Source organism: Mirounga leonina, unplaced genomic scaffold (assembly GCF_011800145.1).
Source record: "Mirounga leonina isolate KUSES-001 unplaced genomic scaffold, KU_Mleo_1.0 Mir_200, whole genome shotgun sequence".
NCBI classification, from domain to species: Eukaryota; Metazoa; Chordata; class Mammalia; order Carnivora; family Phocidae; genus Mirounga; species Mirounga leonina.
The window spans coordinates 10,473,045-10,495,564 of NW_023270503.1; the positions used below are offsets into that span (position 1 = coordinate 10,473,045).

The 22,520-nt window shown below is 37.7% G+C and overlaps 1 protein-coding gene across 10 annotated transcripts in view; it reads left to right on the forward strand.

Annotated features, from left to right (window-relative positions):
• The first annotated feature begins 164 nt into the window (after nt 1-164).
• SYNRG (synergin gamma) overlaps nt 165-22,520 on the forward strand; it is a 79,897-nt gene continuing 57,541 nt past the window's right edge. For 2 of the 10 annotated variants that reach the window (XM_035026611.1, XM_035026619.1), the window contains exons 1-3: nt 165-285; nt 6,445-6,485; nt 10,024-10,145. In XM_035026611.1, the coding sequence (XP_034882502.1) occupies nt 209-285; nt 6,445-6,485; nt 10,024-10,145 (240 nt within the window). In that variant the 5' untranslated portion in view covers nt 165-208. Of the gene's footprint in view, nt 286-5,416; nt 7,660-8,970; nt 9,723-10,023; nt 10,146-22,520 lie in introns of those variants that run through there. The other 8 variants (XM_035026615.1, XM_035026620.1, XM_035026612.1 and 5 more) reach the window with 7 other exon arrangements.

The following is a 22,520-nucleotide window of genomic DNA, read 5'->3' on the forward strand; positions in this document are numbered from 1 at the left end:
GAATCGCACTCGGAGGACCCCCAGCGGCGGTCGGGCCACGTGACGAGGGCGCGCCGCACTCCCCCCCACGGGGCGCGGAGGGTCACGTGGGCGCACGGCTCCGCCCCGTCGCCCGGTCCGCGGCGTGGAGGGGCTGGCGTTTGCCCCGGAAGTGGCTGTCTTCCCCTGACAGCTGCTTGTAAGGTGGCGGCGGCGGGCCCGGAGCAAGATGGCGCTGCGGCCGGGAGCGGGAGCTGGCGGCGGTGGGGCCGCGGGAGCCGGCGCTGGGGCTGCCGGGGGAGGCAGGTGGGTGTGAAGAGCCGGGCCGGACCCCAGGGCTGGCCCCGCCGGGGCGAGGGCTGTGTGGCAGTTATGGCGGTTTTCGCCCGCTTCGACCCCTTTTCCCTTGGCACTGGGTTACGGGAGAAGGGGTCCTCCGGGGACCTAGGCCGAGGGGGCGGGGGAAACCCGGCGCCCGACTCCTCTGTCTCCCAGGCTCAGGGGCCCTGGTGCTGGGGCCGAGCAGCGAGCGAGAGCGTCCCAGTGCGGGGAGGGGAGGAGGAAGAAGAGCAGGAGGTGAGGGTCCGCTCGGCTGGGCTGGCACCCGGCCGGGGCTGGGGAAAGCAGGAACCCCGACGTCTCGCTTCTAGCCCGGGCTGGCTCCGAGCGACCAGACTTCCCTTTCCCAGGGCTTTCCGGGCTTGACCGGGGTTAGGGTAGTGAAGGCTCTGAAAAAATCTGGTCACAAAACTGAACAGCTGATTCCAAGATTTGTGTGTGTGTACTATTTGTCTTCCCCCGTTTAGAATGTCCTGTCCTTTTTATCACCTTAGGAACACACGAGAAACAGCAGGAAAAGGTAAAGACCTTTGAATTAATAAATAGAGCTCTTGTAGACGTAACCCTTAAGACTTGTCTCCTTATTAAAATCAAATCACTATTAAACAGCAGTTACACAGTTATTAGAACAAAGCTTCCAGACTTTTACTTAGTCCTTAAATAAATCTGTCCTCTGTCATATAATAATTGCCTGTGGTTCTCATATCCAGAATGATAAAGGAGAAGAACGTCTGCAACTTGACAAGTTCATCATTTAAGGAAATCCTTTATTCGGGGAAGTTTTCACCCCACTTCTGTAATGACCTAGTCTGAGTTTGTTTTGTTAACCAACACACAGTGCATACACATTTGAAGATAAAATTAGTTTTTTATCTTCATCCTAAATTATTTTTGGAAAGCAAAGTGTTAGTATTTTGATAGGCAGTGTTTTAATTTTGGAGTCAGGAACACTAAGCAGTGTGAAGTCTTTAAAGTTATCACCTCCTGCAGGTGCTTATATATATGCTAGGAAAAAAGGGCAGTGGCTGTTGAATGAACCACCTGTGTGCAGCCCCATTTTCCATTTCCTCAACACATCTTTTACTTTAGATTTAAAACTGTTTTCTTTTGTTTTCCAGTCTACGCTGTTTCATTAGAGTCTTTCATGAATCCTTGATATGTCAGTTTCTGGCTGCAGAAGACAAATACGTAATCTATTTTCTATAGGTGATGACAGTTTCTAAAATGTTCTTGAGTGGCATTAATTTGACCAAGTATATGATTAATCATGGCACTCAGTTCTGAAAAAATATAAATTTGGTATTTTAGGCCTATGGGTTTTCTTTTGGTTGTTTGGTTTCTGTTTTTTGTGTGGGGGGAGGACCATGTGCAGAAAGTTGAGTGGATCATCCCCCTTAGTTTATAGTGTTTTAATGTCACCAGTCCATGAACACTCATTTTTAAAAATAAGTATGGCCTGAATTGTGATAGAAGTTCAATTGGTTTTAAAATTTCTTTCATCTATAAAAGGTGGTTGGAGTAACATCGAATTCTAAAACTCTAGAGGAGAGGGACGCCTGGGTGGCTCAGTCGGTTAGTATGATCCCAGGGTCCTGGGATCCAGTCCCGCATCAGGCTCTCCTCTCTGCAGGAGCCTGCTTCTCCCTCTGCCTCCCACTCCCCCTGCTTGTGTACTTGCTCTGACAAGTAAATAAAATCTTTAAAAAATAAAAATAAAACTCTAGAGGATATGTGGGAGAGAAAAGTGGCTTAAATGTTCCTTACCTTGCAAAATGTATGGTAACTGTTAGGTATATTGGAAACTTTCTGAGGCTGAAAAGCTGTATGCTCAATAAAGAAAGAATATTACAGTTTTTAGAGAGCAGTGGTGAGGGCTGAAGTTATTTTATAAGGAAGTTAACATTATGATAGCCTAAGTATATTTTAAGGGAAAAGAAAAAGAGCCAGGCGATCTTTCTCAGCTTTTAGTAGAGAAAATCCAGGAACTATAAGGTACCATATTTCTTAGATACTTGTTTCTGTTCTAAGAGACTAAACAAAAATCAATGACATTTTCCAACTTCCTTAACATTAGCCTACTTTTGATTGGTATCCTGGTTGGGCTACTTTAGAATAAATGGTAGAGTTATATAAAGGACAAAATTTACCCAAGAGATGAGAAGTATAATTTAAAAAAAAAAAAAACACAAAAAACAAGTACAGTGGAGAGAAAAGAATTGAAAGATCTTGATTAGTCTGTATCCTTCTGGGATATTATCATTTGTGAGCTTGTCTATGTTTTTCCTTCTCTTTTACAAGCTCCTTTAAGGACTTCCTCATCTTTTCATCTTCCACTGCTTCTAGTACATTGTAACATAGAAAACATTCTCTAAATATTTGTGGATTCAAACTACATTGAAAGTAAAGGAGGTATTTCAGCTGGGCCCCATTTGGAGGAAGAGGAAGGGGTCAAGGGATTGTCATAAGAAATATGAAGGCCTACTGAACACTAAGGGAACAGCAGGTAAGGCCAGATGGATTGTGGCACTAAATGGGAGATGAGTTTTGTGAGGTAAAACTGAAAAAGTTGTGCTAAAACTGGAGGTGGCCTTGGATATAAAGGAAGGAAATTCAACTTAAGGGGGAATTACTACGTAGTTTTAATCCCAGGAGTGGCCTCATCAAATGGTCCTTTAGGAAGATGCACCTCACCTGTTCTCTATGAGCTGTATTAGGAGTTTGAGAATCTGGAGGTGGAGAGGCTTTAGGAGGTTTTGTTGGAGTCCATGCCTGCCAAGGGAAGGTTAGTAGCAAAGGTAACTGAAAGGGAAGGATGAATGGGACAGGCATGTGACAAGTAGACCTCTTGGTTCTGCTTTCATACTCAGGTATTGGTAATAAATAGTGGTTTTACCTTTGAAATTAAATTGTTGGTCATCTTGCTGCCCAGTTTTTGGGTTTTGGGGTTTTGTTTTGTTTTTTTTTGCCAAACTTTTGCTGTCTCATCAGTGTCTTAGCTGCTTGTCTAACCAGTCTTTTTTTTTTTTTTTAAAGATTTTATTTATTTATTTGAGAGAGAGAATGAGAGAGAGCATGAAAGGGGGGAGGGTCAGAGGGAGAAGCAGACTCCCCACTGAGCAGGGAGCCCGATGCGGGACTCGATCCCGGGACCCCAGGATCATGACCTGAGCCGAAGGCAGTCGCTTAGCCAACTGAGCCACCCAGGTGCCCCTTGTCTAACCAGTCTTAAAGCATGTTGATGTTAGTTATCTAAACATTCCAGAGAATCATATGAATGGTACATAGGTCACTGAAGAGTTTGGGTTGCTAAATAATTACTGGAGTAAGTCATGCTTGTCAGTAATGTTCTTAATTTAGTTTTTATTGGTTTTCAAGATAACCTTTATACATCCTATACATTTATTCCTATCTGTTTGGTTATCTTAGTTGGGACCTTGGCAAACTTACAGTTCTTGTGTTGTCATTTGACAGGGGGAAATAGGACAGGGTGGTGAAGGGGTTTGCATAGAACTTTACAGTTAATTTATGGCTGAACTGGAAAAAAAAATATAACTTGAGTTTCTGGTTTTTACTTAGCCACTAAGCCATATTGGTAATTGTAATCTTTAAGACTGATTTGGAGAAGTCTTGACAAGTTGATTACTTAAATGCATTGGTTCTAAGTTTATAAATCTTAGTATGTGTGAGTAGCTTTTTAAAAAAAGTGATACTACCAAATTTCAACTTGCAGTTTAAACATCTTATCCAGGTAACACACAGCTTAACTAATATATCTTGTGTGCAGTTCAAAAAAGCTGTTCACTATTCAAGCCTCTCTTTGGGTGTGGGCCTGTTTGTCAGCAGTAGAATTTGCTAACAGTTCAAATCCTCTACAAAGCTATAAATCACATATAACTAGATAGATATCCAACTAGAACTTTGTAAACCACTTTACAAAATTTTTTTTAATTAAAAATATTTTAGAGCTAAAAGACTCTAAAGTTTGGTTTTTAGCCTTTTTCCTGGGAAGGGGGTGTTATACAATAGAAAAATGCAAGGACACATAAATTTGGCATATAATTCCTGGATTTCACTAGATTCCTTAAAGATTATTCAGAACCCCCTTCAGATACTTTGACTCCCAAATTGAGTCTTTCCCACTCAGACTTTTTCTTCCTTGAATTGTCCCATTTTCTTTCCCTCCAGCCTTATAAAAAGAAGTTTCTCTTCCTTTTCAAAAGAGATCCTTTTTGCTACCTTCCTTTGTTAATCTCATTCCCTCAGAAACTTTGTTTTATCAGTTAGTAAGTATATCTTTTCTGTCCTAAACCTTTCTCCGTACAGGTCCAAGAGTTTCTCTTCCTCTTGACACTGTTTACTCAGAGATCAGCATTTTCGGAAGCAGTGAGCTTTTTTTGTTAATCCTCATTCTGATCACCTTTTCTAAAGCATTAGATACTGGTAATTACTTCCTTCTTTCTGAAATGTGGTCCTTCCTCAGTTATCACTCAATTATAACTAACTCCCTTGGTTTTCAGTGGCCATTCCTTACTCAGTTTTCACCATAGGAATTCTCCAAGTTGCCCTTTGGTGTCTTCTCCCTATATATGCACATTCCCTTAACTATTTCATTCACAACCAGGGCATAATTTTATTTTTTTTACCTTTATTTAAAAGAGCCTCTCTAGGGGCGCCTGGGTGGCTCAGTCATTAAGCATCTGCCTTCGGCTCAGGTCATGATCCCAGGGTCCTAGGATCGAGCCCTGCATCGGGCTCCCTGCTCAGCGGGGAGCCTGCTTCTCTCTCTCCCTCTGCTGTTCCTCCTGCTTGTGCTCTCTCTCTGTCAAATAAATAAATAAAATCTTAAAAAAAAAAAAAGATTTTATTTATTTGACACAGAGAGATAGTGAGAGAGGGAACACACACACACACACACACGCATATATATATCTCCAAAAGAATTGACAGGGAGGACTCAAACAGATACTTGTACACCAATGTTCTTAGCAGCATTACTCACAATAGCCAAAAGATAGAAACAACCCAAGTGCCATCAACAGATGAGTGGACAAACAAAATGTGGTATGTACATACAATGGAGTATTATTCAGCCATAACAGGGAAAGAAATGCTGATACCTGCTACAACATGGATGAACCTTGAAAACATTATGTCAAGTGAAATAAGCCATGTACAGAAAGGATAAGTATCTCATATGATTCTACTTAATCTGAGGTAGCTAGAATAGGCAAATTCATAGAGACAAAAAATAGTGACCACCAGGGCTTGGGGGAAGGAGTGATGGGGAGTTATTATTTAATGGGTATAGAGTCTTTATTACGGATGATGAAAAAGTTCTGGAAATGGATCATGGTGATAGTTGTACAACATCATGAGTGAACTTAACGCTACAAACTATACACTTAAAACTGATTAAAATGGTAAAATTTTGTGATGTGTATTTTACCACAATAATCTCTGCCTTCATATAGTATTCAGAGGAAAATCAAAGGTCCTCCACAGTCTGCTTCTCTAATCCTATATCTTATATTCAACCTTAAATCATTTCTGTAAACACACGGCTCTGGCCTCAGAGCTTTCCCTCAAACTATAGTGTGACTCTCTTTGAGGGTTCAGCTTAAGAGATACCTTCACAAAATTGTGAGCTATACCCCATCAAATTAATCTTTTTCTTTTCATCTCTGTTAGTATTTTGGACCTCTCTCAGCACTTAGCATGTTCTATCCGATATTAGAGTTAGTTGCTTGCATGCATGTCTTCAACAAGACCGTGAGCTGCTTCAATTCCTCCCTGTAATAGGTACTCCGTAAATGTTTGCTGAATTGAATCGAATCCAGCCTTCTCATATTATGGATGGAGAAATTGGAATCTAGAGAAGCCACACAGTGACAGGACCAGGACCAGTTTCAAGGTCTTCTGTTGTCTAGTTCAAAAATTTTCTCCCTATGCTAACATGCTGTCATGCATCCTATGGATGTTCAGTCTGTATTGATATTCAGTATTGTACTATAGAACAAATGGCAGGACCCTGTTTACACTTCTTTTGTTTATGTAAAAAATTACATGTTTTATTTGAAATCATTGTATATATTAAATAATCCTGATATGTTTTTCTTCTGTTCTCAGCTTCATGTTCCCTGTTGCAGGTGGAATGAGACCCCCTCAAGGTATGTGAAAGCTGAAGTTTTAAACTTTTCACTTTCATGTTTCTGAACTTGGGAATCAAGTGAATAAAAAAGTCTTGTTGCTGCCAAATAGAGTAAAATTTTCCTACAGTCTTGAACCTATATATATGCCAGCTATTCTTAAAATTTCTCAAAAATTGTGTAATTCTAGATTGTTAGCTCCAGAGGGCAGAAGCTATGTCTGCCTTATGCTCGTCAGTATCTGCAGCACCCAGCATACTGATAGAAAATTATAGGGTCTCTGTGGACGTTTGTTGAACCCTTTAATTACTTTATACTACCATGTTTTCTCTATATGATTTGGTCTTATGTATGTAAGAGAGCATATATTCTGATGCAGTATAAATTATTTCTTAAGTCTCAGTTTTATTCTTTTCAATTTCTTTACTGGGTGTATCCCTTCTGTTTCAGACAAGGGCCTACCAATATCAGTTCTAGCTGTGTCTTTAGGGCAACTGTAGTGAAGGGATACAGTCTTGACTCAACGCCACTGTGCCACTGGGACACAGCACTGAAGAAAGAATGTGTCTGCCTTTCTCTTCTTTCTGCTCACACCCTGACACATACCAGTCTGCTGCTGAAAACTGTCCCTTCTCACAAAGCCAGTGTTGATTGCTTATGGTGGAATTGCTAGAGAAACAGAGACTCCCAGGTCACCACTAGAGATGAAAGATAAAGAGTGGCTCAGTAGCAGGTGGTCAGTGGCTCATACTGACTTTGTCTACATTTGTAATCAGTGATGGAGGTTGGGTTTCAGGTAAATTTTTCCGAGGGTCAGTTGTATTATTTTCATTGTGCTTACATTTATGCATTATTTAAGCTATCTGTAATTAGATGTGTCCCAGATTTAGACTGAATGGTTTGAGATCTTTTGTTCTTTAGGAAGGCGTTACAGAGTTATTCATTACTGTGGCTCAAGATTTTGCATTTTTATAAAACTTTCAAGTAAAAATCTGCATTTGGAGCAAGAAGAGAGCCCAAAAGTTTGCCTGATATTTTTTCTTCTGGAATTTGGAATTGTTTTTGAGATTTTTTTTCTTTTTACAAAGTATGTTAGTATGGACTTTTTGATCATTACAAGGCTTTAAATTATGCATGGATTATTTCTGAAAGCATATACAAGAAGCTGACAGCAAGAGTAACCACAAGATCATGGGTAGGTAAACAGGAGACGAGAGAAGCGAGAGTTTTCACTGTGCATACTTTCATGCCTTTAAATGTTGTACCAGATACCTGAGTTACCCATTCAAGAATTAAATAAAACTAATCCAAATGAACAAAACTTTAGGTCCAAAGGGACAAGAAGGAAAACATGGAAGTTCCATGAGGGTAAGGACCTGGTTTTGTAGACTACCATATCCCTAGAATGGTGCCTGACAAGGAGTAGGCCCTCAAATGTTTGAATAAATGATTGAATGAATAAATGAATGCCACTAATAATGTTACTTGTAAATATGGATGTTCATGCTTCTGAAATTAAACTGTGTATAAATAACCTTTAAGGTACACAGAACTCACAAGGTAAACGTGGCATACTTTACCAGACTTTTAATTTTTTTAAATCAAAATTTGATTAAAAGCTCCTTATAGTAGAACCAACACAGATGTAATAAAGTGCAAAATTAGGTTGAAATTTGTGTTCAGGCCATGTAGGGATTTTGTTTTGTTCACAGTTGTATACCAACTCTCTAGAACTGTGCCTAAAATATAGTAGGCACTTAGTATTTATTAAATTCCCAAAGGTGTATATCTTTAGTCTCCACTCTTGGGAATACTTCATTGGAAAAGTTTGGGAGTTATTTTACTCTAAATCATATTTTCATGATAGTTCTCCTGCCATTGCATTATATACTTTCCATGCTGATGGCTATTTAGTGGTAAATGTTATATTAACTATTCATGTAAGGAAAGAGAAGAGGAATACCATTTCTTCAAGCATATTAGGTATTAAACAGTTTTACAGATAAGAAACTGAGGCACAGGGGCGCCTGGGTGGCTCAGTCGTTAAGCGTCTGCCTTCGGCTCAGGTCATGATCCCAGAGTCCTGGGATCGAGCCCCGCATCGGGCTCCCTGCTCAGCCAGGAGCCTGCTTCTCCCTCTCCCGTTCCCCCTGCTTGTGTTCCCTCTCTAGCTGTCTCTGTGTCAAATAAATAAAATTTAAAAAAGAAAAGAAAAGAAACTGAGGCACAGGGGCGCCTGGGTGGCTCAGTCGTTAAGTGTCTGCCTTTGGCTCAAGTCATGATCCCAGGGTCCTGGGATAGAGCCCCGCATCGGGCTCCAGCCCTGCATTGGGCTCCCTGCTCGGCGGGAAGCCTGCTTCTCCCTCTCCCACTCCCCCTGCTTGTGTTCCCTCTCTTCGCTGTGTCTCTCTGTGTCAAATAAATAAATAAAATCTTAAAAAAAAAAGGAACTGAGGCACAGAAGTTATAAGCAAGTCCCAAAGGTACTAAGTGACATTTCTCATTGGCATCCACAGTTCATGCTATTAGTATATATGTTATTGTATAGTTACATGCTGCTGCATAAAAAAATACCCCAAAACTTAAAAAATACACATTTTATTATTTCACATTGTATCCACAGATCAGGTATCTGGGAATGGCTTCACTGGGTGGTTTTGGCTCAGGACCAAAGAGATTGCAGTAAAGATGTCAACCAGGGCTGTAGGCATCTTAAGGTTAGTTAGGGCTGGGTGATCTGTTTCCAAGATGGCTTACTCATACAGATGACAAATTTGTGCTGCCTTTTGGCAAGAGGTTTCAGTTCCATGCCACATGGATTCTTCATAGGACCTTGAGTATTCTTACCGTGTGGCAGTAGCTTTCCCCAGAGCAAGTGATAGAAGAGAGCAAGGAGGAAGCTGCAGTGCCTTTTAAGAAACCAGCCTTGGAAGTTATACACAGTCATTTCCACCATATCCTATTGGTTATACTGGTCAGCCCTAATTCAGTGTGGGAGGAGTGACAAGGGAATGAGTACCAAGAGGCAGAGATTGCTGGGGTCCATCTTGAAGGCCAATATGACAATTAGGCCATCCTGTCCATTTTTTAAGTATGCACAAAAATTCTGTAGAAAAGTTATTATCTTCACTTTACAAATGAAGTTTTGTAACTTGCCCAAGATCGCATAGCTAAGTAACGGATGGAATTGGAATTCATACTCAGGTCTGTCTGTCTCCACGGCCTGTGCTTTTTCCACTAAACTGTGCTGCCTCCCAGGTAACAAGTCCTTCATGTACTTACGGTTTTAAGAAAATAAACTTTAAAATACATTGACTTTAGGGGCACCTGGGTGGCTCAGTTGGTTAAGCATCTGATTCTTGATTATGGCTCGGGTCGTGATCTTGGGGTCGTCAGATCAAGCTCCGCGTTGGGCTCTGTGCTGGGTGTGGAGCCTGCTTGGGATTCTCTCTCCCTCTGCCCCTCCCAAGCTCGCGTGCACACACACACACACTCTCAAAAAAAATTTTTTTTAATAAAAAATAAATACAGTGACTTTAATGACACCTTTGTTTTTCAGCAGGACTGATGCCGATGCAGCAGCAAGGATTTCCTATGGTCTCTGTCATGCAGCCGAATATGCAGAGCATGCTAGGAATGAATTATAGTTCTCAAATGTCCCAAGGACCTATTGCCATGCAGGTACTTGCCTCTTTAACCAATTGTTTACAAAGTTACTGTTTGTTGTTACATGTTACATACTAAGAGCTACATACCAGGAGCTTAATATTATATTTGGAAATGTCTGCCTCTTAGGTGGCTTCCTTCAAATATGTTCATAAGAATGGGGGAAGATAAATCATGTAAGGAAAATCTGGTGGTGACTACTTTGATTCCTGGCTTAGAAGAATTTTAGAATGACATCTTGGAAAGTTCAGGGACCTGATGCCATGAAGAAGCATTGTTAGAAGTAACATTGTTCTCGTGAAAGGGGCAGTGTCATTGTTTGGAAGACTTAGAGCCTTCTTTATATTGAATTATGTAATCCCATAACTTTTTAAAGAGGTAGTGTCTCCATTTTTCTGAGAAGGAATCTGCAGCTTTGTGAGGATGCTTACAGAGCACAGGAAGCCAGGATTTGAACCTAAGTCTTGAATATCAAGTCTGTTTTATCCAAATTAATACATTGAATTCTGTCTCAATTGAATAGTTTAAAGCAGTGGAATGATACAATCAGGTTTGTATTTCAAAAAGATCATCCTGACTGCTGACTAGAGAAGGATTGGAGGGAGAGAGGAGGGAAAAATAGATAGAAGGAGAATCATTAAAAGGCTGATGTAGTTAGAGCAGGTGATATGTTGACTGAATAAAGCAAATAATGTTACATTTTAATTTTAGAATTGGTGAATGAAATTGATAGTATCAGGATTTAGTAAGCACTGCCTAAGATGGGCCTCTTCCATTTTGGATCTCTCTGTCTTTGTAAATTATCTTCTTTAGCTATGATATCCATTTAAACCAAGTAGCCAAATAAACTGAATCCAGGAGTCAGGTCTTTGAATGGCTGAATCCAAAGTGTTACAGTAATTTTTTTTTTTTTTAAATAAACATATTGGGGGCGTCTCGGTGCAGTCGGTTAAGCGTCCAACTCTTGGCTTCTGCTCAGGTCGTGATCTGAGTCGTGGAATCCAGCCCTACGTTGGGCTCCGTGCTCAACATGGAATGAGCTTGAGACTCTCTCTCTCCCCCGCCTCCTCTGCCACTCCCCCCGCACTGTCTCTTTAAAATGAATAAATAAATCTTTAAAATAAATGTATTCATTCACAAATAAGCCAGAACCAAGAGTTTCCATACTGTTGGGCGCCTGGGTGGCTCAGTCGTTAAGCATCTGCCTTCAGCTCAGGTCATGGTCCCAGGGTCCTGGGATCGAGCCCCACATCGGGCTCTCTGCTCCGTGGGAAGCCTGCTTCTCCCTCTCCCACTCCCCCTGCTTGTGTTTCCTCTCTCTCTCTGTGTCTTTCTCTCCCTGTCAAATAAATAAATAAAATCTTAAAAAAAAAAAAAAAGAGTTTCCATACTGTTAATAAATATTATAATGGCATATATTTTGTTTTTGCTAATTATTTAAAATTTTCTATGTGTGTTTTATCATGTATACAGATATATTAGCACAGTAGCGCATGTATATAATTTATAAATAAGTAATATTCAGCATTTACAATTGGAATTTAAGTTAAAACTATTGTCATGTTGAAGTCATTTAAGCAAATAAAGCTTCTGTGTTGTATGTAAAGATTTGGGAGAACTTCCAGAATCATTGTTTATTCATCGCCAGTAAAAGAAGAAATGGCACCAAATTGAGCTTTTGTAGGTTTTAAATCCATGTTACTCAGCTTTTGCTAGGTTATGTTACATAAATAGCAATCCCAAAATCTCTGACTTAGAAAAACAAAAGTTTATTTTTTCATTTGTGATACTTGTCCTTTGTGGGTTGGCTGTGACTCTGATCCATGTTCTCTTTATCCTGAGACCCTTACCTAGGACATCCCAGACTCTTGACATAAGGAAAAGAGATGGCCAAACACTGTTACAACTTCTAAAGCTTCCTCTCAGAGGTGGCATTTATCAGTTACTTCTACTCACCAAAGTAATGTGGTCAAAACAAACAGCAGTAGGGGAAGAATATACCAGGAAGAATGCACATCACATAGGAATGTATAATCTTTGAGTAAAGACAGCAAATAGCTGGAAACAATCTACCATAGAATGCAATATTGTTGTTGTTGTTTATTGAAGTATAGTTAACATACAGTGTTATATTAGTTTCAGGTGTACAATATAATGATTAACCAATTCTATATATTACTCAGTGCTTATCAAGATAGGTATACTCTTGATCCCCTTTTTTTCACCACTCCTTCCATCCACCTACATCTGGCACACACTAGTTCTCTTAAGAGTTTGTTTCTTGGTTTCTCTCTCTCTTTTTTTTTTTTTGGTGGTTCCCTTGTTTTGTTTCTTCAATTCCACATATGGGTGAAATCATACAGTGTTTGTCTTTCTCTGAGTGACTTGTTTCACTGTGTCATGGCAAATGGCAAGATCTTATTCTTTTTTATAGCTGAGTCATATTCCATTATATATGTGTGTATATATGGCACATCTTCTTTAGCCATTCATCTTTGGATAGACACTTGGTTTGTTTCCATATCTTGGCTATTATAAATAATGCAGCAATAAACATAGGGGTACATAGTGTTTTCATTTTCTTTTTTTTGTTGTTGTTAAAGATTTTATTTATTTATTTGAGAGAGAGAGCACAAGTTGTGGGCAGAGGGAGAGGGAGAAGCAGACTCCCCACTGAGCAGGGAGCCTGATGTGCAGCTCAATCTCAGGACCTCGAGATGATGACCTGAGCTGAAGGCATATGCTTAACTGACTGAGCCACCCAGGTGCCCTGTGTTTTCATTTTCTTTGGGTAAATACCTAGTAGTGGAATTACTGGATCATATGGTAATTCTATTTTTAATTTTTTGAGGACCCTCCATACTGTTTTCCACAGTGATGGTAGCAGTTTGAATTCCACCAGAGATGCATGAGGGTTCCTTTTTCTCCACATCCTTGCCAACACTTGTTATTTCTTGTATTTTTGACTTTAGCCATTCTGACTGGTGTGAGGTGTTATCATTGTAATTTTGATTTGCATTTCCATGATGATGAGTGATGTTGAGCATCTTTTCATGTCTTTTGGCCATCTGATGTCTTCCTTGGAAAAATGTCTATTGAGGTCCCATTTTTAATTACCTTGTTTGTGTTTTTGGTGTTGAATTATATATATTGAATAGATAGATAAATATTGAATTATTTTGGATATTAACCCCTTATCGAATACATTATTTACAAATACCTTCTCCCATTCAGTATGTTGCCTTTTTGTTTTGTTGATGATTTCCTTTGCTGTGCACAAGCATTTTATTTTGGTGTAGTGCCAATAGTTTAATTTTGCTTTTGTTTCCCTTATCTGAGGAGACAGATCTAGAAAAATATTTCTATGGCCAATGTCAAAGAAATTACTGCCTGTGTTTTCTTCTAGGAGTTTTATAATTTCAGGTCTCACATTTAGGTCTTTAATCCATTTTGAGTTTATTTTTGTGTATGGTGTAAGAAAGTGGCCCAATTTCATTATTTTGCATGTAGTTGTCCAGTTTTCCTAGCACCATTAGTTGAAGAGGCTGTCTTCCCCATTGTATGTTCTTGCCTCTCTTTTATTGTAGATTAATTGACTATATAAGCATGGATTTATTTCTAGGTTCTCTATCCTGTTCCATTGATCTGTGTGTCCTTATTTTTTTGCCAATACTGTATTGTTGAGGGTTTTTTGTGGGTTTTTTTTTTTAAGATTTTATTTATTTATTTATTTATTTATTTATTTGAGAGAGATTGAGAGAAAGGCAGAGGGAGAGGAAAAAGCAGACTCCGCGCTGAGCAGGGAGCCTGATGCCAGGCTCGATCCCAGGACCCTGAGATCATGACCTCAACAGAAGGCAGACACTTAACCAACTGAACCACCCAGGCACCCCAGTACCATATTGTTTTGATTACTACAGCTTTGTAGTATATCTTGAAATCTGGGATGGTGATAACCTCTAGCTTTCTCAAGATTGCTTTGGCTATTCAAGCTCTTTTGTGTTCCATACAAATTTTAGTATTATTTGTTCTAGTTCTGTAAAAAATGTTGTTGGTATTTTGATAGGGATTGCATTGAATCTGTAGGTTGCTTTGGGTAATATGAATATTTTAACAATATTCTTCCAGTCCATGAGCATGGACTGTCTTTCCATTTGTGTCATCTTCAGTCTCTTTCATCAATATCTTACAGTTTTCAGAGTAGAGGTCTTTTGATTCCTTGGTTCAGTTTATTCCTAGGTATTTTATGACTTTTGGTGTAATTGTAAATGGGATTGTTTTCTTAATTTCTCTTTCTGCTACTTCCATTATTAATGTATAGAAATGCAACAGATTTCTGTATATTAATTTTGTATCCTGAAACTTTACTAAATTCATTTATCAATTCTGATAGTCTTTTGGTAGGCTTTAGGGTTTCCTACTTATAGTATCATGTCATCTGCAAATACTGACAATTTTACTTCCTTATCATTTAGGATGCCTTTTATTTCTTTCTCTTGTCTGATGGCTATGGCTGAGACTTCCAGTACTGTGTTGAATTAAAGTGGTAAGAATGGATATCCTTGTCTTGTTCCTAGTGTTAGAGGAAAAGCTCTCAGTTTTTCACTATTGAGTATAATGTTAGCTGTTTGTTTTTTATATACAGCTTTTACTATATTGAGGTATGTTCCCTCTAAACCCATTTTGTTGAGTTTTTAAGAATGAATGGATATTGTATTTTGTCAAATCCTTTGTCCACATCTACTGAAATTATCACAGTTTTTATCCTTTCTCTTGTTAATGTGATATATCAATGCTAATTGCAAATATTGAGCCGCCCACCCTTGCATCCCTGAAATAAATCCCATTTGATATGGTGAATGATTTTTTTTTTAATGTATTGTTGGATTTGGCTTGCTAATATTTTGTTGAGGATTTTTACATCTATGTTTCTCAGAGATATTGGCCTATAGTTTTCTTTTTTTGTAGTGTCTGTCTGGTTTTGGTATCAGGGTAATAATGCTGGCCTCGTAGAATGAATTTGGAAGCTTTCATTCCTGTTCTATTTTTTGGACTAGTTTGAGAAGACTAGGCATTAACTTTTCTTTAAATGTTTGGTAGAATTCGCCTATGAAAGCATCTGGTCCTGGACTTTTGTTTTTTGGGAATTTTTTGATTATTGATTCAGTTTCATTGCTAGTAACCAGTGTGTTCAAATTTTCTATTTCTTCCTCATTCAGTTTTGGAATGTTACATATTCCTAGGAATTTATCCATTTCTTCTGGGTTGTCCATTTTGTTGGTATATAATTTTTCATTGTATCCTCTTATAATCCTTTGTATTTCTGTGGTATTTGTTATTTCTCCTCCTTCATTTCTGGTTTTATTTATTTGAATCCTTTTTTTCTTGATGAGTCTGGCTAAAGGTTTATCAACTTTTTTTTTCTTTACAAAGAACCAAATCCTGGTGTCATTGATCTGTTCTTTTTTTTTTTTTTTTTTGTAGTCTTTATTTCATTTACTTCTGCTGCAATCTTTATTATTTCCTTCCTTCTACTGGCTTTGGGCTTTGCTTTTTTTTTTTTCCTAGTTCCTTCAGATGTAGGATTAAATTCTTTATTTGAGATTTTTCTGAGGTAGGACTGTATTGCTATAATCTTCCCTCATAGGACAGCTTTTGTTGCATCTCAAAGATTTTGGACCATTGTGTTTTCATTTGCATTTGTCTCCATATATTTTGAGATTTCCTCTTTGATTTCTTGGTTGACCCATTCATTGTTTAGTAGCATGTTATTTGTGTTATTTCCAGATATTTTCTTGTGGTTGATTTCTAGTTTCATACTGTTGTGGTTGGAAAAAATGCATTTTATATATATATATATATATATATATATATGTAAAATTGTTATATTCTGTTGTTGTCCTTTTGTTTCTTGTTATAGTCTGTTTTAATGTCTATTTTGTCTTGATGTAAGTATTGCTACCCTAGCTTCCTTTTAACTTCCATTTGCATGGTAAATGTTTTTACATCCCTTACTACTTTCAGTCTGCACGTGTCTTTAGCTCTGAAGCAAGTCTTTTGTAGGCAGCATATAGGTGGGTCTTGTTTTTTATTCATTCAGTCACCCTATGTCTTTTGATTTGAACATTTAGTCCATTTACATTTAATTATTGAGGGGCACCTGGCTGGCTCAGTCAGTAAAGCATGCAACTCTTGATCTCTGGGTCATGAGTTCGAGCCCCATTTTGGACATAGAGCTTACTTTAAAAAAATTAAAATGAAAACAGATCTTTTAAATAAAGTAATTATTGATAATTGTGTACTTATTACCATTTTGTTACTTCTTTATGGTTGTTTTTATCATTCTTTTTTGTTCCTTCTTGCTGTCTTTCCTTGTGGTTGACGGCTTCCTTTAGTATTATGTTTGAATTCCTCTCTCTTTACTTTTTTTGTATCTATTACAGGTTTTTGATTTGTAGTTACCATTAGGTTCATATATAACATCTTAATGCATGTAGCAGTCTATTAAGTTGATGGTCACTTAAGTTTGAACTCATTCTAATAGCACTAAATTTTTACTCCCTGCCCCCATATTTTATGTATATGATGTCATACTTTACATCCTTCTATTTTGCAAATCACTTGGCTGATTTTTATAGATATAATTGGTTTTACTGCTTTTATGCTTTAACCTCCATGCTGGTTTTATAAGTGATTAATCTACTACTTTTATTATATGTTTGCATTTACCTGTGAAATTTTTTTCCTTTCATCATTTTCTTACTCCTGATTATGACCTTTTCTTGCCAAAGAATTCCCTTTAACATTTCTTGTAAGGCTGGTTTAGTGATAAACTCCTTTAGCCTTTTTTTTTTTTTTTAAAGGTTTTATTTATTTATTTGACAGAGACACAGTGAGAGAGGGAACGCAGCAGGGGGAGTGGGAGAGGGAGAAGCAGGCTCTCCGTGGAGCAGGGAGCCTGATGTGGGGCTCGATCCCAGGACCCTGGGATCACGACCTGAGCCGAAGGCAGATGCTTAACGACTGAGCCACCCAGGTGCCCCACTCCTTTAGCTTTTGTATGTTTGGGAAACTCTTTATCTCTCGTATTATTAATGATAACCTTACACGGTAGAGGATTCTTGTTTGCAGGATTTTTTCTTTCAGCACTTTGAATATATCATGCCACTGCTTTCTGGCCTGCAGAGTGTCTCCTAAAAAATCAGCTAATAGCTTTATGGGGTTTCCCTTGTATATAACTGTTTTCTTTTGCTGCTTTTAAAATTCTCCCTTTATTACCTCTTTTTAATTATTGTGTGTCTTGATGTGGACCTCCTTGGGTTCATCTTGTTGGGGACTCTCTGATTCCTGATCTGGATGTCTCTTTCCTTCCCCAGATGAGGGAGGTTTTCAGCTATTACTTCTTTAAATAAGTTTTCTGCCCCCTTCTGTCTGTCTTCTCCTGGGATCCCTATAAAGTGAATGTTGTTATGCTTGATGATATTGCAGTTTCCTTAACCTGTTCTCATTTACTATTACTCTTTTTGTTGTTGCTGTTAAGCTTGGTTGCATTTCATTAAGCTGTCTTCCAGATTGCTGATCCATTCTTCTGCTTCCTCTAATCTGTTGTTGATTCCCCCCAGTGTATTTTTAAATTTTAGTTATTGAATTCTTTAGCCCTGATTGGTTCTTTTTAATATTTTCTATCTCTCTGTTGATGGTCTCACTGAGATCCTCCACTGTTTTCTCATGCCCAGTGAGAATCTTTGTGACCATTACTTTGAATTCTTTATCAGGCATGTTGCCTGTCTCCGTTTCATTTAGCTCCCCTCCTACCCTTTTTATTGTGGCCTTCTCTCTATAATTAGCTGTGGAAGGTCTATTCTGCCAGTCCTCGGGCTGTTTTCAGAGTTAGTCACATAGATGTAGTTCCTGTCTCAGTGTGTCCATGGGAGGAGGTGAGCTCAGGATCCTAGTTCATCCAGGATCTAGATTTCAAAAGAACTCTGCCATCTTCCCCGAACTACCCCCATTCTGTTTTTGTTTTTGCTTTTGTTTTCTTAAGTAGGCTGTACACCCAACAGGGGCTTGAACTCATGACCTGAGATCAAGAGTTGCATGCTCTACCAATTGAGCCAGCCAGGTGCCTCCTGTTTTTTTTTTTTTTTTTTGGTAGTAGCTGTTTTAATGGGTGTGAGGTAGTATCTCATTGTAGTTTTGATTTGCATTTCTCTAATGAATGATGTTGAGTATCTTCTCATGTGGTTATTGGCCATTTGTATATCTTCTTTGGAGAAATGTTTATTGAAGTCTGTCCATTTTGGAATTGAGTTTTTTGTTGTTGAATTGTAAGAGTTCTCTATATATATTTTAGATATTAATCCCTTATCAGATGTATGATTTGCAAATATTTTCTTCCATTCTGTGGGCTCTCCTTTTACTCTGTGGATAATGTTTCTTGATGTACAAATTTTTAAGGTTTTCATGGAGTCCAAGTTGTTTATTACTTTTTTTTTTTTAATGTTTGGTAGAATTCACCAGCAAAGCCATCAGGTCCAGGACTTTTCTTGTTGGAAGATTTTGATTACTGACTAAATATCTGTGGCTATATGACAAGTCTTCCCATGTTCTTCTTTTCAAAATTATTTTAACTATTCTAGTTCTTTTATCTTTCCATATAAGTTTTAGAATAATGTCTATATCTATGAAAAGTCTTACTGGAGTTTTGATAGGAATTATTAATTACCTTTTTATCAATTTGGGGGAAATTGACATCTTTAATATGTGAATTCTTGCAATATATGAGCATGATATGTCTCTCCATTTATTTAGGTCTTTGATTTTTGTCATTCGCATTGTATAGTTTTTAGCATATAAGTTCTTTAAATGTTTTGTTAGATTTACGTCTAGGCATTTCATTCTTTTGAGTAATTGTAAATGGCATTGTAGTTTTTATTTCAGTGTCCTGTTCATTGCTAGTATATAGAAATGATTGATCTGGGTATGTTTGTTTTGTAACCTGCAACTTTGGTGAACTCACTTATTCTAGGAATTTTTTTGTAGATTCCTCAGGATTTTCTTTGAAGATATTCATATCCTTTTATCGAATTTTAACATACCGTATTTGCTTCATATTTTTAAAAGAATTGAACAAAACAGTTACAATTCCATTCTTCTACTTCCCCAGAGTTGGTTATCACTATCAAGAATTCAGTGCTTATTGTTTTCATATGTATTCTTATACTTCTACTATTTTACATGTTTGAATATTCATGGACATTATATATTTTCTAGGTTTTGTACCCTTCTGCTTTGATTTTTTTATTTGACATTGTTTCTCCCCTAGATTTATCCCTGTTACAGAGTGGTCAAGTTTGTTCATATAGCTGCTGTGTAGTGTTCCAGTGCATGAGTATATATACTTCTGTTGATGGACATTTAAGTTGCTTCCAATTTTTTTGCTATTTGTTCCAGTTTTATTGATTTCTAAGAGTTCCTTGTATATTCTGGGATCTTGCCTTTGTGGTTGTGTTGCCAGTGTCTCCTCCTAAACTTTGGTTTGTCTTTTAATTTTGGTGGTGGTGTCCTGTGTTGTAAAAGTTAAGTCAGATGGATAAATAATTTCTTTCATGGTTTTGAGTTTTGTGTCTCAGACATAGTCCTACTCTGAGATCATAATATTATTCTCCTATATTTTCTTATTAAACCTATCTGGAATTGTTCTTTGGTATCAGTGTGAGTCTAAAGTTCTAATTTTATTATTTTCCATTTGAGTAGCCAGTTGTCTCCAAATCATTTATCAATATCTGATTCTTTACTCATTGATTTCTAAGATTACTCCTATACTATCCAATTTCTTTATATGCTTTGGATTAGTTAGAGCTCTTCTATTTATCCCATTGCTATTTCTGTCTATCCCTGCATCAATAACTATCTTAGTCTCCTAATTTTTCTAGCCTAAGATAAGCCTTGATATCTGCTAGTGTGATCTTCTTAGTTCTTCTTTTAAAGAATTTTAGCCCTTCAGGTTCTTTCCTCTTCAATATAAATTTTAAGATAAGCTTGTCAAATTCCACATAAAATCTGTTGGGATTTTGATTGAAATTGATGTTTTTACTTTTTTAGTCTGTCATCTCTCTCCAGTTACTCAAATCTTTAGTAGCCTTCAGTATTCTTCATCTAGGGAGTGAACTTCTTTATCTTTAGTGTTTTTAGCAGTTTATTGGATATATCTCAGATTTCTGAGTTATTTCTTTTGTCATGTCATCCACCCAGTATATAACTAAAGATTAGTATTTTTTAATCTTTTGGTGTATCTAGATTTCAAAAGAATGTATTAAAAAACTAAAAATGTATAAACCTTTCAGTAGTCAGAGAACGACAAAATATCATTTAGCAAGTTTGATTCTTCTTGAAGAACAGAATTTTGTGAATAGGAAGGCAATGTGCATAATAATGCCTTTCCTTCTTTCATTCTTTGTTATTTTTTGTGGAATATCTGGTCTTTTGACCTATATGAGTTGGGTGGGGTTTTTTGCATTTTATGTGCCTTGGGTAAACTAAATCAGTTTAAAAAGGAACTTAATCCCTCACCACAAGAAAGAAATGGTGATTATGTGACATGATGGAGGTGTTAGTTAATGCTGTGTTGGTCATCATTTTGCAGTATGTAAGTGTATCACATCAGCAAGTTGCGTACCTTAAAATTACACAGTGGTATGTCAGCTATATCTCAGTAAAGCTGTAAAAAAATAGGAACTTGATTAAGTAAGTTATTATATTTAAATAGAGCTGGAAAAAAATAAATGTAATCCTAGGACTACAGTGCTAATTTTTAGCAGCAAGAGAACCACACTATGACTAAAAGTAAGTATACATTGCCACCCCCACCCAAGATTTAGCATAGAAAGTGTTAGTAATTAAGCAATATGAATTATTTGTAATTCCCGTTGTAAGGTCCTAAAACTCATAAGCCTTCCAAGCTGCTACTATTCATTAAGCAGGTATATGACTGAGCATATGAATAGACACACAACAGAACACATTAAAATTGTTTTTAAGTCGGGCGCCTGGGTGGCTCAGTTGGTTAAGCGACTGCCTTCGGCTCAGGTCATGATCCTGGAGTCCCGGGATCGAGTCCCACATCGGGCTCCCTGCTCAGCGGGGAGTCTGCTTCTCCCTCTGACCCTCTTCCCTCTCATGCTCTCTCTTCCATTCTCTCTCTCAAATAAATAAATAAAATCTTTAAAAAAAAAAAATTGTTTTTAAGTCTAAATCTGTGGTAGTTGTTGGTAATTGGAGAGGCAGCATGGCCTAATGGTGGAGAACATGGACTTTGGAACCAGACGCTGCCTGGTTCTAATACTGGCTCTGCCACTTACCAGCAATAAGTAAGGTAGGTAAATATCTTGTACTTCAATTTCCTCATCTGTAAAATGAGAATAGTAGTAATTATTATTATTAGTTATTATTATTACTGTTATAATAGTAATGGATCTTAGTCTTGTTAAAAAACAAACTTCATTAAAAATGCATTGCTGAGGGGCACCTGGCTGGCTCAGTCAGTGGAGCATGTGACTTGATCTCGGGGTTGTGAGTTCCAGCCTCTTAGGTATAGAGATTACTTAAAAGTAAAGAATCTTTAAAAAAAAAAAAAAAAAAGTGATAAAAATCTGACTATATTAATTCCCAGAGTGTGAATCTAATCTTTACCTTAAAGTAATTTAAACTTGGTAGTTTACATTAACCAAGTTTGTATAAGGTTAGGGGAGTTCAGTTTTATTACAAACACATCCTTCATCCTCTATAACTGAAAGTAGCAATCCTGGAATAATGGACTAGGCAATTTGGGCGACTGAAATAGCTGGATGCATGTATTCAGGTTTTTGAAGGAAGAGAGAAGATAAAAGGTTTAGAAGAAGCAAGGAGGAATATTCCCCTTCTTTGCAGGAAATGTGGAAGAGAAGCAGCAGTCTCCAGATGAGAGAGTGCTTCTGGGGACAGCCAGGTTTCAGTTAGGGAACAGAAGGGAAGCCTTTCAGGAAGAAGGCTGAGGAGTAGAATTTCCACTCAGTGTAAATTAGCCATTATCATCATTATCAGTGTCCTCATCATCATTATTAACATTTTTGTGATTATCTATTGTGTAATACTATTCTTACTTCTGGATGCTTGAATAAACTTTATACTGTGGTATTGCTATGTCATTTATTGCTGATTAAATACATTTTACTTTCTGTAAAAGTTTGGATATCAGGTCTGTGATAATAAACATCAAAATATTCATTATCCTATCATACTTATTGGAAAAGCATGTTTAATCTCATTTTTGGAATAACTACCATATGCCAAGCTCTAATCTGTTGCTGGAAATACAAAGACATGTAAGATCTTTTCAAGGAGTATGGGTGA